The sequence below is a fragment of the Pyxicephalus adspersus genome, chromosome 2 (genome assembly GCF_032062135.1).
Source record: "Pyxicephalus adspersus chromosome 2, UCB_Pads_2.0, whole genome shotgun sequence".
Classification (NCBI taxonomy): Eukaryota; Metazoa; Chordata; class Amphibia; order Anura; family Pyxicephalidae; genus Pyxicephalus; species Pyxicephalus adspersus.
The window spans coordinates 159574779-159593529 of record NC_092859.1 but is presented as its reverse complement, the minus strand read 5'-3'; the positions used below and the strand labels follow the sequence as shown (position 1 = coordinate 159593529).

Genomic DNA, 18751 nt, shown 5'->3' with positions numbered 1-18751 from the left:
TATTATTATAACATCACTATGAAGAGTATGGATGTGGGACCACCCAACCCTATTCTTTGCCTTGTCTGGTCTGTGCGGCACCAATCACTGAAGGAGACAAAGCAAATGTTGTATTGGAAAATTCTGAAAAAGCCAGGAAGAAAGTTTGACCCAGTACAGCGAACATTTTGCCCCTCTCCACTCGTACACATACGTACCCAGCTCTTCCCCGGCTTTATACCGATGACTCTACTACATGAAGCTAGAGAGACCAGTTTGGAGGAAGATGAGAAACATTTAATGCAGATTCCATAAAACAGAAAACTATGCGTGTTTAAATATAAACAGAATGATGAATAAATAAGTTACGAAAAGCGATCCTCAAATTCTAGGCAAGTTTTGGTTTTGCTGACTGTAATCCAAACACATTCTAAATAAATGCTATGCCATGGTGGTGAGTGACATCAGCTTCTGGGGTACAAAGACACCAAGCAAATGTATTATCATGCTTTGCTTACAGACCGCAGAGGCAGCCTTTGTAGGGTGAACAGATATTCCCAGGAATGCAGCCAAGGTCGTCTCTAGGAACTTGTAAAATCACGGAGGCACTTTAGCGTTATATTCATCGGGTCTGATGACAAGGTCCAGCCAGCAAAACAGGTTTTCCATCTGCTGGGGACCTAAAACACCCATAAGGAACCTAAACCATTCAAGAATTAAAATGGTGAGATCTCTGGAGCAGCCAAATGACTTCATAAGATTCTTCATTTAGTATGCAGGTCATCTAATGGTGGTCATGACCATCCCAAAGTTAAATGGTGGCTCAGAGACAGTTAGTAAAATGAAGAAAACTAACAATAACAATCCCTGGGAATTAAAAAAATCAGCAGAGGGCTCCTTCCATCAGACTCCCATACAGAACTATTGAGTGGGATCACCAATTAAAGGAAATCTATACTTATATTCTGTGTTCTCTGCGGACCCTTATAGCTGGGTGCACTGCCCGGCAATTTTCAGTAACCACCCGGCTGTTTTTAGTTGTTGGCTCACAATGCAAGGGCCACCACCCAGCTTAAAAAATGTCTGGGGAAAACACTGATAAAAATACAACATGCTGTCATGGCTGACCTTTCCTTCTGAAATTCATAGTCATCTGCCATGTTTATTCTATGGATTCAATAATTTGAGATGCCAACAAGTACACAATCAAGTGTTCCGAGTTCACTTACCACATGCTTCTCCTTGGTATTAAACCAAAAAGACAGACTAAGTATTTCTAGGATATCAGCGATGGCAGCACCACAGGTTCCCTTTAATGGGTTCTCCTAACTCAGTCTAAACTCCACCTTTTATGACAATTCTGAAGGTAAAGGCTTTAAACAGCAGCCAAATAGGCACCTTAGATGGCATTTTGCAACTGTGTTGTTTCATCGTGCCCATACAGGCTTAAGAAGTATCCTGCCCACATCCTACTTGTTGCTTGACATGACAGCTTTACTTTCTTAAAGAGACCCTGTAACCACCCCAGGCATAGTATTTTAAAGGTGATCATGCAAATCTATTCCCATTTTAATTGTAATGGCTGCCTTTTGTATTCTTCTCCAGAAGTGTCGGAGGATCTCCCCGGCCTGTTTTATCTGGGCACACCACCCGGCAATTTTCAGTAACTGCTGTTTTTTTCATAGTTACTGAAACGTTGAATCACAATACTGGGGCTGCCACCCATCTACAGCTTCCAAAATATTTTGGGGAAAACCTTGCATAAAATCCAGAAGAAATATGCATGGGGTGGTGACTGGGTCCCTTTTTAACGGTCAAGGAAAATGTAAACTTTAAACTTGATGAAGCAAATTTCACAAAGTTGATCATGCTGCTTTGCATTTCAGTCCAAAAGTTTACAGAAGGTGCAGCCACCCTTTTGTTTTGCCCCCTCCATCCCAGTGCTGTCTGCCTTTGCTGGGTGGAAGACGTTCAAGTGTAAAATATGTCTCATCAGCAGCTTTTACCTGAAGGTGGCCCTATAAATGGAATCGATCATTGGGTGTGCACGTTAGGGCCACTTCCAGGGTATTAAAAAAAAAAGTACCCAAGGGTTCAACGCTACTTCAGATAGACTATTGGGGGACACCATTTCCTAAAGAACACCCCCCCTTCTGAATATTGGTTCACTCTACAAAATGGCTGCTTCCACAGCAGGTGACACGCACTCATAGCAGCGATCGTTAGATGAACACCGCCATCTTGTAATTTGCTGAAAAAAAGGATAATTAGCAAGAACCTTACCGGCTGCCGGCAACATTTCAGTGCGGCATGTTCACCTTACCGGCTGCCGGCAACATTTCAGTGCGGCATGTTCACCTTACCGGCTGCCNNNCGGCAACATTTCAGTGCGGCATGTTCACCTTACCGGCTGCCGGCAACATTTCAGTGCGGCATGTTCACCTTACCGGCTGCCGGCAACATTTCAGTTCGGCTCATTCACCGACATAGTAGACAGATACTTGGCAGCGTTACACAGTGCATGTCTATAGTGGATGCAAATCTCATACAAAGTAAAGAAGAATGAAGAGATTTGCTGACTATACAGTGCATTAGGTTAGTTCTACAGGAACTTGGTAAAATAATGGAAACAGTGTTTGGAAAAATGAGTTGGCAAAGCTGCTGCAAAGGTAAGTCACATTAAAAGGATCATCTTGTATAAATGTTGGCTAAAAAAATCGATGTGGCTGATAGTAGTTGGGTATTTTTTATTTCACAGAAAAACGAGGCAACTGACCAGGCCTAAAATACATGATCACTGAAAAAAATCCAATTTATTGGGAGCAAATAAAACCGTACATAACAAAACCATTGCAATGGGGACCAGTGATCACAAATCAAAGCTCATGGCAAAAGAACAGACAAGCAGTTCAGTGTTCTCCCCGGCCCCACCACCCGCCACTTTTCAGTAACATCCGGCTGTATTTGGGTGCTTACTGAAAAGTTGGGTCACAATAAAGGGGCTGCCACCCACCTACAGCTTCTTCCCTCCCGGCTTAAAAAAATTTCTGGGTTGAACACTGCAGTTAAATAGATAACTGCCACAAAACTACAGCCACCAAAAATACCATTAAATTCCAATAGTTTCCACAAAAACTGTGACAATAATAGCTGTCAAAGGTTTCCATTATTTTTTCCACCCCTGTAATTTAATATAATATGATACAATTTGTTTACGCATGTACGACTGACCCCAGAAACCGCTCATTCTGCTCAGTATTTTGCTCTTTAGGTGAATTACATTGCAGTCGCTTCTCCTTTCTGTGAAGTTTGGGGGGGGGGGGGGGGGAGTTTCTTGTCCCAGAATTCAGAGCGTGAGGTAGGCTGGGACAAAGGTAAATTCACAGTGCTGAAAAAACATTTCCCTGCCTGTCGCACAATGCATGCCACAAATTGGAAGTCTTCTTTCTTAAAAAGTAGTGCCAGTCCAATACTGAAATATCAGTGAGGAATGGCAGCTGGTGGATCATCCATTTTTTTCACCCTCCAATGGTGATATCACACTGTGCCCCTGCAATCAGTACAAAGCTGAAAAAAAGAAGGGGGTATTCTGCTCCTATAAAACACTCCTTAATTTGGATAATCTAAGAATGCTTTACAGGTAACGTCCTCCTTACAGCAGGTTGGAAAAGCTGGGAATTCAGATACAAATACCACACTGGGGAAAAAAAATGGATGATTTAAACCAGCAGCGTTCCAACCCAGTGTTTTCCCCGGCCCTTTTTAGCTGGGCGCACCATCCGGCTGTTTTGGATGGTTACTGAAAAATTGGTGCACAATGCAGAGGCTGCCATCCCCCTGCAGCTGCTTCCAATCCAGCTTAAAACATTTCTGGTTTGAACACTGCAGCCTGAAATAGAACTTTTAGGCAGTAATCACTTACACAAGTGGAAGCAGTCATTTTGCATAATAAAAACCTAATTGTCAGGAGAATGCAAATTACTTGTTCAGTGACATCTGCTAATGCAATTTCTGCAGCTACCAAATCCCATGCAATACGATAGCAGATGCTGGTAGGCACCATTCACTTGTGTAAGCGGGCATCAGCATCCCTACAACACATCCTATAATGTGTGCACTCACATTGCATTGTGGGATTCGGTGAATGGAGTTTTTTGTATAGTGCGCAGTCTCTAGCATCGGGAGGGTGGAGCCTACATTTAACAAAGAGATGGTACATACTGGCATTCTATCATAATGCAGTTTCTTCATACATTTTAAACCATTTTTTGCTTGCAATCTCACAAGCTCCCTGTGACAGCGTTTCCCCAGTCAGCTGCAGATTACCTTCAGCAATTTTGTGTCCTGCCACAGATGCAAGTCATCCCTTGACAAGATTCCACGTGTAATGTTCTCATTTTGCATCTGGATGTTCGCCATCTACTGAGTGGTTTTAGCTACACAGAATGCTGATGTACAATGGAGTGACCTTTGGATTTCACCTAGTACAGGAGCCAATTTTGCTGGGAGTAACATCTGTAGCTGTATGGGGTAACCTTTATTATAAAGAACGGTTGGTCCAGCTTGCAGAATGGCCTCTGCGAGCTGTATGCGACTCCACCACAAATATGGCCTATAGGCTTCTGAGAGTGAGCGATGAGCAATGGATGGCCTAATGTTTCAGGTGGAGCGAGAAGCTGCTTGGCATCCCAGAATCATAGAGCTAAATATTTCCTTTTAAGCACACAATGATATGAGTTAGTTTGATGGTAAAATGAACACAGATGAGTGTTAATGTTTCTGATACAAGTAAACAGAAGGGAGGGGGTTCTACCCATTTCTAGGAGATGCTAGGAAGATACAAAGTACCACCACCATTGATGATACGCACCCCCAAGGTACCATTAACTGTTATTGATGTGATAAGCACGCAGCTGTCACATGCATTAAAAATAGATTGGGTCCCAGCTCTCCCCATTCATCAAAACACTCTGGGAGTACAGCCATCGCAAAAAAACAGTACCGCAAACCCTGTGCATAAAGAATTGCACACTGTTCCATGGATATCTCTGCTCGTCTTCTCCATGCAGGTAACAGATAAAGAATGAGAGTGTATTTCAGAACGAGTCAAAGGCCTGAAGACAAAAAGCAGCTCCGATCTCCCTCCTCGTTCCACAAAGGCTTCTCTTGTTCCAGCAACAGCAGCTGTGAGACATGCTTTTCTGGACTGGGCAAAAGGAGGATCCCATGATCTATGTCCTGAGTTATTTTAAGAAGGGGGTAAGGTGATATGAGCATCTCAAAAGCAGATCCCAGGGCAGGGAAGTCTCAGTGCAAGGGGAGGGTGGGATCAACCTTGTGGGATTTCGGAGTACGAATAGAACAAGCAAAGGGGGCGACTTTATAACAGCAGCAGATTTCAGAGCAAGAATGGGCAAATCTCTTCCTCAGCCAGGCTGCAGGGAATTGGATGTGAAGGGTAAAGGGGGCATCCTTGGAGTCGCTTGGTTATTTTTGGTTGGTCGGTGTTGTATAAAAACATTGCGGGCATGTTGGCACAAGAAGATAAACAAGAGATGTGGGAGGGTTTCTTCCCTCTCCAGTCTGTCAGTCTGGCTGTGCTATTTAGAGTGTGTTACATTGCATATTTCTGTGTCCATTCTCGTGCTAGTCTGTTATACCTATGAGAAGAGAGAAGCAAACCTGACGTGATATGCTCATTAGGAAATCACAAATACAGCAAAATAATACAACACTAGCCACATACGTTACAATCTGAATGCACAAGTCTCTATCTAGGCCCTCTTCAGACCTGTGCATTGCAGTACCGTGTGATAAAACATGGTGACCCATGACGGGAAGTGCATTGTGCAATTAGGGGAGAGCACAAAGCAGCAGTAACACACATGCTTGTTTTAATGTGTGATAAGATGCCCTTCCAGCCCATTCAATATAAATGGGTTGCTGTAAGGCAGCACAAATAAGCAAAAAAAAAAAAAACTATTAAAACAATCTATCCGAGATAGATAGATAGAGATCTATAGCCAAGATTTTTACAAAATATGGCTTTTTAGTAGTAGTAGAAAATAGTTCTAGTGTTCTGCCCCACCCCTTTTGGTTGGGCCCGTCCCTTTTAGCAACCCACCCGGCACGTTTTAGTAACCACCCGGCACGTTTTTCGGTGGTTACTGAAGACTTTAGTCACAACACAGGGGCTACCACCCGCCTACAATTTCTTCCCACCGAGCTTAAAATAAATTCTGGGTTGAACACAGCACAGTGGCTCAGTGGTTAGCACTCCGGCCCTTGCAGCGCTGGGTCCCAGGTTCAAATCTCGGCCAGGACACTATCTGCATGGAGTTTGCAGGTTCTCTGTGGGTTCCCTCTCACATTCCATAAACATGCAGCTAGGTTAATTGGCTTCCCCACCAGTTGATCTTAGTCTGTATAAATGACATATGACGACTATGGACATATGGTAGGGACATTAGATTGTGAGCCCCTCTGAGGGACAGCTGGTGATAGGACTATGGACTTTGTACAGCACTTCGTAATTTGTTGGTGCTATTTAAATACTTTGTAATAATAATAATTAAAATGAAAGCTCAGCAATGAACATGTATGAATAATAACAACACTAAAATATATAGTTCAATTGCATTGTGTGGGGTTAGCCTAGTTTTACAAGTCATTATAAAAACAAAAAAAATTTAAAGCTATATAACACTCCCACAAGTTAGTTTGACGTGACATTGTGCCTGGGCCTCATCTAGCCTTTGCCGCCCATTACCCCTCTGCCAGTTACCTGATTGTCCTTCTTTGGCCACTTGTTATTCAATAAACACTACATACCAGGAACTTGATAAAAGTAAATTATTTTGTGTGTCCCATCATTTTGTGTTCTTGATTTCATACCAACTCAACATTATTAGAGGAGTGCCCCATGCAGTGATAATAATTATTGGGATAAATCACATTTTCTGTGTTTTAAATACTAGACCCGAACCATCCGAATAATCAAGAAAAAAGTGGTAAAATCCTACGTACTTCTCCCGGTCTGCTTTATACGTGTGGGCGATCTCTGGCACCAGAGGGTCATCGGGGTTGGGGTCACAGAGAAGGGAGCAGATAGACAGCAGGACTGTTGAAGGAAAACAGAAGTCAGCACGTAAAGTAATGCAAGGTATAAAGTAACCAACAAGGTTCCAGAGTACAGAATCTTAGGAGAAGGTTTACAAGCCTCTCGGGGTGTGGACACATCTCATCATTCGTCAATCACATAAAACCTTGCGTACCATAAATAAAAATTTGCTGCTACTAAATTCCTATGACCTAAATCCTAGGCAGCTCAGATCACAAGGTCCGGATACCAAGAGCATTGTAAGTATTTAACACCATCAGAGAATGCAGAGTTTATTGTTTTCAACCACACTAACCCAGTCTGAATATGAGAAATGAGGATCAGTAAAGCACCAATGACCAGGATCCTGAATATAGTCTATACATGTGGCTGAAAATATATAATAAACTAATCATACAAAGAACATTTTATGTTTTTATTTAAACCTTAATATAGGGAACTACAGGAGCTACCACAGCTGACAAAAGTTATTTGTTGTGGTATCATTTTACCATATACACTTAAAATAAAGTCACCATGGGTAGCACGGTGGCTTAGTGGTTAGCACTCTAGCCTTTGCAGTGCTGGGTCCCAGATTGTAATCTCGGTCAGAACTCTATCTGCATGGAGTTTGCAGATTCCTCTGGTTTCCTCCTACATTCCAAAAACATGTAGTTGGGTTACTTGGCTTCCCCCCAAATTGTCCTTAGACTGTATTAATGACATATGACTATGGTAGGGATATTAGTGATATGACTATGGACTTTGTACAGTGCTGCGTAACATGTTGGTGTTATATAAATACTATGTAATAATAATAATAATGTCATTTTCCACACATTTTGGCAAAGTTTGGGAACTGACTTATACATGATGTGATCCCAGCTCAATAGGGCCGAGTATGAAAACATAAAAAAAAAAAAAAAGAGAAAAACTAGATGCATATCCAGTGGGGGAAGCCATCAGTTCACCATGACAGGGATCCTTTGGGCAGGTGATCACTGAATTCCTACCAACAGTTGGTGCCAGGTGTGTGGGGGTAGCATGGAATCTTTGATAATGGCTGAATTACTATGTTGAGAACTAGCATACTTTAAAAGGATTTTAAACTTAGAACTTCACAGCTAAGAAAGTGGCATTTTATGCCACCGTGATCAAGACCTAAAAGAGTGTTGCACTTTATATTAATAAAAAAAAAAACACATTTTTACTTTACAGATAAGGGTTGTCTACCCTTTTATGTGATGCTAAAATTGAGTTGAGTTTAGGTCCGCTTTAAGTTTCCCCACACCAAACTACATCTAAAGACCCGGCCTTGTGAAGCCAATCTCAACAGGGGGGGGGGTTCTTCTGTTAACATTGTATGTAGCTCTGTGCATGCAGAAATACTAAAACCTAATAACTAAATAAATGACTCCTTACACAACCAGGTATATTTAATATATGGATACACTTTTATGTTTAGCTTCTCCTAGTCTTGACTTGCACCTCTACTACTTCCCCATATCTTCAGGCACTGGTGATGCAGCCAGCAGCTTCCTGCAGCCTTGCTGGGAAGTCAACATCACCATTTCAGTGAACTCACATAATGCATTTCAAAATCTAACAAGATTCTGAGATTTGCAAAACTTTAACAAGTCTGCTGATGCCATGATAACATGGAAAACTGGCCAGCAACTTTTGGTCTCCTGGTGGGAATGTCATTGGTGGGACGTCACAGGGAAAGGGAAAGAAGCTAGTACAGAAAATAAAAATGATGGTGGCTGGGTGGGGCCATGGGGTTTTTAACCGTGCACACAACTTAAACAACAATGTGTGTACAGCAGAATGTTTATATATGGCGGCTGTAAATGTAAAGTTTGCGTTGTGCTTTATTTTATTGTTGACCAGACTACTGTTTTCTTTATTCACTCTAAGGTTCAAAGGACAACTGGGCTCTCTGTTCGTCTGGAGGTAGGAAAAGAAGTTTAAGCTCCCTCAGGAAGTAGTTTCAGCAGCTACTATAGATTGCTTTAAGAAAAAGCTGGATGATTTCTAGAAGCACAGAATATAACTGGGAAAGAAAGCCCTAAAGTATAGATAACAGACTGTTGTTCCAAGGAACATCTGATTGCCTCATGGGATCGATCAGGAAGGAATTTCTTCTCATTGAAGCGAATTGTACCCGGGGTTTTTTTTTTGACACCCTCTGGATCAACTGTCCATAGGGTTTTATATCTGGGATATGTTTATTTCCCTAGTGATTGATCTTGATGGATTTATTGTCTTTTTTCAACCTGACATACTATGTAACTATATAAAAATATGCCCTAGTGCATTCATACATTTCATGCATACTGACCCTTGGAAACAGTCAAGGCTGGTGACCACTGGCTCCGCAGGATGTCCAAACAAATGCTGCCATTACTGTTAATGTTAGGATGATAGATTTTGGTTGTAAATGCCACCTGTAAAGAATAAAAACAGCGCAACATTGAGAAGTCTGCTATTGGGATTTACCCGTCTTCCATAGGGTACACATGCCCCACGCTTGCTTTGCAGCAGTAAAGGCCATTGCTTCCCCAGACCACAAGGTTAACCCTCTCCTTACCTTAGGGGGTTTGAAGGGATAATCTGTGGGAAAGTGAATGGTGAGGAAGAAAACGCCACCTTGGAAAGGGCTGTCATTCTGAAAAATGGAGAAGCATGTCAGCGAATGGGAAAGGAGAAATCCAAAAGGAAGAAGGCAACAAATAGAAAACAAGGAGAGAATAAAAGGGAAGCAAGAGGACAACTACAACTCCCAGCGTATCTAATTGTTTCCTATTATAATACAAGTCAGTCACATCTCCAGTCATGACTGTATTATTCTGCAGTGGTTCTTAACCTGTTAGGTACGTTGGAAATCTTACAATAAAAAGAATTGTACACAATTACAGACGAGTAAACAGGTATGGGATCCTCTGAGAAGAGAAAAGTAGAGTCCTACAGTCACCACGAGGGGGACTGCTGAACATATTTCATTCTAAAGACTTGAATGATGAGATTTAATTTATTTTTAATAGAATAATTGGGGCTTAAAATGATAGAAAAGCTCTTGATGCAGATCAGCAAATCTATTATTTAACAACCAAAATCCACATTTCATTTGTCTTATTGCCAATATGCGGAAACATTTCTCTGCTTTTTGTGGAATTGTGAATTAATTGGTTCCCATACCTGTATTTTATGGATGATTTTGGAAAATAAATGACTGAATTCGACCAAAATCCCAAACCATCTCACAGCCCTGAGGGGCACAAGGTTAAGAACCTCTACTGTAGAGTGCAATTATTCTAAACTAAAACAAATTTGTTTTCTGGCTCTCATTCTGTATTCACTTTCCAAGCCAGAAATCTTTCTATCCCACTGTATGATATCACTGTTGGTAGATTGTGCAGCAGTTCATTGTAAATTATGCATACACAGCTATCCTATACAAAGGCTTCTTCCCTTCTTTACATTATAAATATTCAGCACACTACTGACAGCCATTCATGCACCCAGTTATTGCCTACACTGTGGAACACAGAGCCCCATCACCACCACTGAGCATTACTATGAATGATATTTATTACAATAGACCATGGCAAACATCCAATGACTTTTAATCCCACTCACCCCAAAAAAAGAAAAACAACCACCCATGTTTATTGGCTATATGGCTCTATCTGACATATTCAGAACTAATATATTACCTTTGTACACATGCATAGAACTGAAACTCGGCACAAGATTTCTATAGGGTTGTTCTCTGACTTGATGGCCCCAATAAAACAGCTGTATATTCTGTATTTAGTAGGATTTAGGATATGAAGGATCTGAGACCGATCATCTTTAATGCAAATCTCAACAGACCAGACGCATTCTTTTTGTCTAGATTTGCAGCTACTAGTTATTTTTATTCTAAAAACCTCTAAGTCATGATGGGGATTGCAGGTCTGCTGCTGTCACTGCTCTGATAATACAAGAGACTTCTTGAATCAAGGTTTTGTTAATGGGCTGTGCTGTGTTCATAGAATGATAAAATACCCAGCAAGATTTTATTAATTCAGTAAACTTGTCAGACAAAAATGGAAGCCAATTATTGCCCTCAATAACGCTTGCTGCTTGGCTGTTTATGGCTTCGATCACTGACAACAAAACAAGCATGAAGCTTGTGGTTTTACAGTCTAAATGTCCGATTTGCATGCTCAGTGGTTAGCAATCTGTTCTTGGCAGTGCTGGGTCCCAGGTTGGAATCTCGGCCAGGACATTATCTGCATGGAGTTTGCAGGTTCCCCCTGTGTTTTTGTGGGTTTCCACCGAGTATCTCGGTCTCCTCCCACATTCTAAAACATGCAGTTAGGTTAATTGGCTTCCCCCCAAAATTGGCCTTAGTATTTGATAATGACATATGACTATGGTAGGGACATTAGATTGTGAGCTCCTCTGAGGGACAGCTAGTCACATGACTATGGACTTTGTACAGTGCTGCATAATATGTTGGTGCTATATAAATACTAGAAAATAGTAATTAAAGTGAAAGCTCAGCAATGAACATATTCAGGAAGAAGTCAGCAACAGTGGCTGAGTGTTTCCGTCAGTGAAGCTGCAATTTGTTCAGCAAATTTCCCTTTGGACAAATCAGAGACCTTTAGTTTGGCCAGAACACTCCCTGAGTTTAGAGACAGGCGGTGGAGAGAGAAGTGCATTCCGACTTCCCAGCTCAAATTAGAACACTTCAAACTCACCAGATATTTGCCTCCTCCACACTTGTCATGGGACTTTCAGGGTTTTCTATTTGTGTCTCCTACCCTAATGAGTTCCCAAAAAAAAATCCCATTTACCTATACAAACTATCTGTCTGACAGACAATGCTGAGTGTCCTAAACATCGGCTGCCATTGTTTACAGGGAAGCTGAACACCCTGATAGGGGATGTGACAAATATTAGTCCACACACAAACATAGGAGTGGTGCACACAGCGCAGAACAAGATACTTACGGGACCCATGATAGTCGCCTGCCAGTGAAACACTGAAATACAGAGAGACACAACTTGGGGGATATTTCATGGATGACAGGCTGGCCTATTGCTAGTGAGATATATATGGCAGTGAGTGTGTTAGTGATTGATGTGTCTTTGTTGGCCCTTGCAGTATTATGTAAACTGTGCGTGTAATAATGGAAAATAAAATAATCAGACGCTTGGAGCATTTGGAACGGCTCAACATGTACTTATTCTCCATTTAAAGGCATAGTTATTTGTATATACAGGGGTGGACAAAATAAAGGAAACATGAAAAAGGAGGAATCGCTATCACTGCTGCAAAGGTGAGTGTACACACGTTATTTCACGATCGCTTCCAGCAACAAATGATTGAAAGATTAAATAACAAGCATTGTATACAAAGTGCCATTCCATTCTGCGAAGGGGGAGATTAAGTGAGCGGCACCCTGCTGTGCTCTCCTCTCTTCACTTCTATAGTGGTCATTCATGGATCCGTCAGGACAGACGAGGGATGACTTTTGTACACATGGCAGATTCTCGCCCGAGATGAGCCTGACCACTCATATCGGATGAGAAGCATCTGACCTATGCATAGCCTAAGGCTGCATACACATGTGCAAATATTGTCGTTGACAAGGATCTTTTACAATCGTTTCCAATAACAAAAGACTGAAAGAGGAAACAAATTGGCAAGCTAAGCCTAATACATATAAATAGTAGGATAGGTGCTAAGTGCCCCTATTATATCTGTAAAGTCAATGTTGCCAACCCCTTATTGCAAAAACTTGGAAGTCGAAGAGGCAAAAAAAGGAGAGAAGGGTTTTTTTTTTTTGTCAAATTACTAAATAGATAATAATGTTCGACATATACAAAAAATAAACAGAGAAGAGTTTGTATTTTAACAACCTTGACCATTGTTTCATGGGGCTTGGAAGGTTATATATCGAAAGAGACTTCAGCTATCAGCACTAGATACAAATATCCAACTTATGGACAATAACGATTTTATAGATTATAGTCATACAAGGGTCAAACAGAGCAGTGGTCTCAAACCCGACACGTTACGCCCTTAGACTACCTCAGGGGTATTGTAGAGACCATGACAGAGTTGTTAGCCATGTTGAAAGGTCAAAGGAATATGTTTTTTCAATGTACCATTAGAAAATTGACTTGTTAGTCAAATTAAAGATTTTCTAGTCCAAAAGGGAGGAGAATGGTAGTAAAAGTATTGTTGTTAGAATGGGAAGGGTGTTTGCTAGAGAGTATAGGCCTTTAATGGTAACGCACTTTCCGGATGGATGGTTTCTCTGACAGCATTGAATCAAACCCCGCTCTCTTCTTCTGTGCCTCTTTGCTTCCATGTTTTTGTACTAAGATAAGCCGAATCCCAGTTTTACAGGCATCATCAATAACTGCTAATCAAAAGCTTCATAATATGGAATTTAAGGTTGGGTAGCTATTTGGAGACTGCTTGTATCCAAAGCAAATGAATACAGAATTGACTCCAAGCAATGGAATAAAACAGTCAGAAGGTTCATCTGTTATCCTATTTCCTAGATTTAAAGTGAAGGAAAGATGGACAAAGAATATCTTTACCAGGTCCTTTCTGGGCCGTTATACATAGCTGGGGTTCTGTAATGTTATGAACAACCAGGATAAATATTGATCTTCCTAGCTGTGGGAAAGCCAAGGAATAAAAAAAATAGTTTACCAGATCAGATACCAACACTGTTCCTTCATATTTCCATATTTCATGACATCTCTATACAGGTTTCAATAGAATGGCTTTGTGAAGACCTGGATGAATTCAACTCATTCCATGCTGTCCTTTTTGTTCTCCGGGCTCGATAAGCACCCGATTATTATAAGAAGTGCTGGAGATCTGCAATGTAGATTTCTAGCAACTTCATCCCTGAAACTCTCAGAGGATTTATTCTAACCAGAAGATCCCACAGCATACCAGTTTACTGCTTGTGTTCCAAGAAAGCTTGAAAACGTTCTGAGAACAACGTGAAGCTCTCATCTCTAGCATGCCTTTTTCTATATTGCTACAAGATTCCATTATTCTGTCCATCTCCTGTATTTATGTATACTTGTATTGTAGGAACAATGATAAGTGAAGTTGTATGTATGAGATAAAAGCATGATCTAGGCTTGGATAGACAGCAAGTACTGATAGCAGAATGGATATAAACATATATTAAACTTTAATCAGGCCTGATGTGTATCTGTAATTGGAACTAATGTGCCTACTGATATAAAATGTAATGTACAGAATTTTATACGTACAGTCCTCTCCCACAGGACCAGCAGAACACTGTGCTGGGGGGTCCCTCTGCAAATCCATAAGTTCCTGCAGATAAAATAACAAAATCTGAGTTTAGTATACAGCAGAATAAACATTTAGTCACAGGTGTTGTGTATCCTTGATATGTATCAGAAGTTTTATAGGGAATGAGATTGCCATGAAGATTGTTTACAGACAGAAAAGATGGAAAGTTGTTTTAGTGACCAATCAGGACTCGTCAGAATAGGATGATTTTGGTTTCATTTCTTCATCAACACTTATACAGCCAGTTGTACCACTTTCACCCTAAAAAAGTCAGATTCACAATATTCCATTTATCCAACATTATGCTTCAGCCATCATATACTAAGGGAATATTGCACCGTGTGCACCTACCCCAACTATACTCTGCAGTGTTCACCCTGGTCCCTTTAAGGGGGGGGAGGGCACTACCTGGCACTTTTTAGTAACCATCCGGCTGTTTTTGGGTGGTTACTGATGAGTTGGGTCACAATACAGGGCTGCCACCACCTACAGCTTCTTCCCATCCAGCTTAAAAAACATTTCTGGGTTGAACTCTGCATCTTCACATTCTGATATCAGAACAAATAAAGCTTTTATATATAAAGGTTCATAACCTCATCACACGCACGGCTCCAAGACTTTTCTAGAGCTGCCCCGACTCTCTGGAATGGTCTCCTCGTCCTATTCGGCTTGCTCCTACTTTCTGCTCATTTAAAAGAGCGCTCAAAACCCAACGCTTCCCCCTCACCTACCCGTCTTCTTCTGTCTCCTAAACCCTCACTACTTCCCACCATTCCATATCCTCCTCCTATTGTGTGATACTTCCCCCACCTCCTAGATTGTAAGCTCTTCAGGGCAGATCCTCTCCTCCTCCTGTGTCACTGTCTGTATCTGTCTGTCATCTGCAACACCTTATTAATGTACAGCGCTGTGTAATATGTTGGCGCTATATAAATATGTTTTATTAATAATAAAAGTTTATTTTAGAAATCATTGATAATAAAGTGTCAATAGACATTGATGCACATGTTCCTGCTTCTCCAGCACATGGCAATCTTAGCAGCTTTTTTCAGGCACCCCCAAGTTAAAGCAAACAGCAGTTTTGTTTTTGTCTGGACTACAATGTTCTAAAAATAAAATCCATACATTGTGTAGTCCCAGTTTAGGAACCACATGGCACCGCAGAAATGATGCAGTGCAGGGCGATATGCACAGGTGTTAGATTGTATAAAATTACAGAAGTGAATCTAAGAGAAAGCGGGATACAGCGGTCACCACCTAAGCATGGCAGCATTCAGTTCATGTGTACCCCCTGCTGTATATAAATAATAATATTCTATCCCTCATATAGCACTGCCCAGACTCCTGCAGCTACAAGTGAGTGCGGGAGGTGTCATGTATCTGCAATGTATATTCTGGGATCTGTCACCAAGCACTCTCCAAAGCACACAGCCCAGCCCCCCTCTCGGCTGGTGAAATGATCACCCGGCCACCCTGCACCCCTTACAGGGAATCTTCATACCAACTAGCCTGACACATTCACCATTGGAAGGTTCTGGAAAACCTAAAAGAGTCATGGGACTGCTCCTACCTATTCACACCTTGATTGCTTGCACAGATTTATAGGCAGAAAGAAGTGCAAATCATTCCATGTGACCCATGTTTATAGCTTCAGATTGGGATCAACATTCCAAAACCCAAGCTGATGGGTGCTCACATGTAGGGGACCTCAAGGGCCACATACAGGCTGGATTTAGGTACAGAGTTATTTTCTGACACTCCGCACATGTCCTCATTTGATTTACTGCTATTGGATAAATACTAAATATGTGTGTGGAACCCGACCCCACATCCACCCAGCGCTGTCCCTCATGTGTTACAACCAAACGAGCATAGACTGGTTAACAGGGACAGATTGACACCGAAACGTACGAGAGTGATTTATTGTTACCCAGTGCGGACCTCAATGCATTGGTGTGAATCTGTAAACAATGGAATTATAAATTATTATGGCACTGGGCCTGTGCTGGGCAAAGCAGTTCAATGCACGGGGTGTGAAGGGGCCCCAGAAATGCCCAACGCATGCTTCCAATCTAACTATATATAGATCAGCTAGCATTACACACAATTAGGCTGGGGCATTACAAGAAAGCCAGATAACCTTTGTTTATTCCCAAATTCCCATTCTCTGTGTCCCCTCACAGCCAGATCCCCATTCTCTACACTCCCCCTAGGCCCAGCACCCCTTTCCTTTACACCCCCAGGCCCGGCTCCCCATCCTCTCTCAACTTGCCCGAGGCCCATTCCCATTTCTTTCGGTTCTCCACAGGCTCGGCTCCCCTTTCTATCAGCCCAGCTAAGACCCAGCTCCCCTCTCCTCAGGCCCAGCTCCCCATCCTCCCTTGGCCTGCCTAAGGCCCAGCTCCCTTTCTTTCGGTTCTCCTCAGGCCTGGCTCCCCCTTCTTTCAGTTCCCCTCCAGCCCGGCTCCCCCATGTGTCAGGCCCAGCCTCCCCAGTATCAGGCCCGGCTCCCCCCGGGGTCTCAGTCCCCCTTCCCATGTATGGACTGTCCCAAGCAGCTGTCCCCAGGATCACTATTTGGCAAAGGGTCCCGGGGAGGATGGGGGAGGGGTAGGAGCAGCTGTCACTGTCCGCCCATGCGCACTACAAAAGCGCCTCAGTCACTCTCCTAGCGCCTGCGCGCTCACCTAACCCGGGCCGTTCTGCACCACTGCGCATGCGCTACTCATATTCTCTTTGGGGGGGCGAGGCCACGGTGACAGACCGGACGCATGCGCAAAACCTTCGCCAGTGGATCAGTATCTGGCAGCGGATCCGAGCTGTCCTTGGCTCCACCGGGAGCCCCGTGTGATTCGGCCCCCTCGCACTCCCTCCCTCTCGGCACCTTGCCAAGCGCATCGCTGCCTCTTCTCCCTCCCTGACTAATGACGGAGCTCTTCTGGCTAGTAGAAGCGGCCTAGGGTTCTCCCTACCGGAGAAGATCCTGGGCTGCTGATTTCGGGCGGCCCTGCTCATCTCACCTTCTGAATCCTTTTCAACGCCATGTTGTCCCGGAGCCAGCGGAGCGAGCTGTGCTGGGGGCAGCAGGAGCCCGACACTGACACGTAGCCCCGCCCTCAACGAGCACTACGCACGCGCAAGCCGGGGCTTCTGGGAAATGTAGTCCCTTCAGGCTTGTCTGACATGGGGCGCGGTGCATGCTGGGAGAGATTGGGTTTTTACGCTGCTAGTACGCATGCGTGAAAATTCTGACTCGTCTGAGGTGATAAAGGCGCAGGGTGAAGTGTCAGGTCAGAGAGATGAAGAGGCTGGTATGATTCATAATCACAAGGGGCAAAAAAAGAGGGTGTTATTATACATCATTACCCGGGGAAAAAAAGAGGGTGTTATTATACATTATTACCCGAGGAAAAAGAGAGTGTTAGTTATATATTATTACCATGGGAAAATAGAGAGTGTTATTATACATTATTACCAGGGGAAAATAGAAAGTGTTATTATACATTGTTACCCGGGCAAAAAGAGGGTGTTATACATAATTTCTCGGGGAAAAAAGAGGGTGTTATATATTGTTACCCAGGGGAAAATAGAGAATTAGTCTATATTGTTCGCCGGGAAAAAGACTCAGGTAAAAAGAGGTAGTTATTATACATTTTTACCCAGGAAAAAGGAGAGTGTTATTCTACAATATTACCCTGGGAAAAAGTGTGTTATTATACATTATTACATGGGGATAAAAGAGGGTGTTTTATATATTATTACCCAGGGGAAAAAAATGAGTGTTATTTCACATTATTACCTGGGGCAAAAGAGGGTGTTATTATTCATTATTACACACTGAAAAACAGGGTGTTATTATATAATATTACTCAGTGAGAGAAATTTTTTTTAAATAATATTACCTGGTGAAAAAACTAAATATATAATATTACCTAGGGGGGAAAAAAGAATTATTATATATCACTACCAGGGAAATAAAGAGGTTTATTATATGTCCAGGGGAAAACCCAGGCAGAAGAGGGATTTTATATATATATTTTTATATATATTGTAATATAGATATTACACTGGTCAACAAACAAAGTCATTTTAATTTATGTTTGATGCACGGATTGCAAATAGGTTTTAGGTTTTGCTAGGTTGGCTCTAGTTTTTGTAATAATGACCTCGATAATAACCTCATAGAAAACTATTGAAACATGAAAATCAAGCAAAATTAAACAAGATATGCCTACGTATACAAAATTAATTTTTTGAAATACTTAATGTCAATAGATTCTATATTCAGTATATTTACAGAACGAATCAGTTCAAGTCATTGAAAAACTCAG

General features: G+C 42.1%; 1 protein-coding gene across 2 annotated transcripts; it reads right to left on the bottom strand.

Annotated features, from left to right (window-relative positions):
* Positions 1–254: 254 nt before the first annotated feature.
* UBE2D4 (ubiquitin conjugating enzyme E2 D4) lies at positions 255–17565 on the bottom strand. Of its 2 annotated transcripts, none has more exons than XM_072402903.1 (7): positions 17441–17565; positions 14378–14441; positions 12083–12114; positions 9669–9746; positions 9420–9525; positions 7006–7099; positions 255–5639 (listed from the first exon to the last, which is right to left on the bottom strand). In XM_072402903.1, exons 1-7 carry the CDS (start codon positions 17462–17464, stop codon positions 5594–5596), a joined length of 444 nt encoding a protein of 147 aa, XP_072259004.1. In that variant the 5' UTR covers positions 17465–17565; the 3' UTR covers positions 255–5593. The 2 variants fall into 2 exon arrangements, with proteins under 2 accessions (XP_072259004.1, XP_072259005.1); XM_072402904.1 differs by having other exon boundaries at positions 17393–17507.
* Between the last annotated feature and the right edge of the window lie 1186 nt (positions 17566–18751).

Excerpts from the sequence above, each read along its gene's own strand:
- UBE2D4 (XM_072402903.1), bottom strand. The coding sequence starts at position 17,464 with ATGGCGTTGAAAAGGATTCAGAAG. Across the intron at positions 9,747-12,082 it reads AGGCGACTATCATGGGTCCC|AATGACAGCCCTTTCCAAGG; the intron begins GTAAGTATCTTG and ends TCCATTTTTCAG. Across the intron at positions 7,100-9,419 it reads AGCCTTGACTGTTTCCAAGG|TCCTGCTGTCTATCTGCTCC; the intron begins GTCAGTATGCAT and ends TTCCTTCAACAG.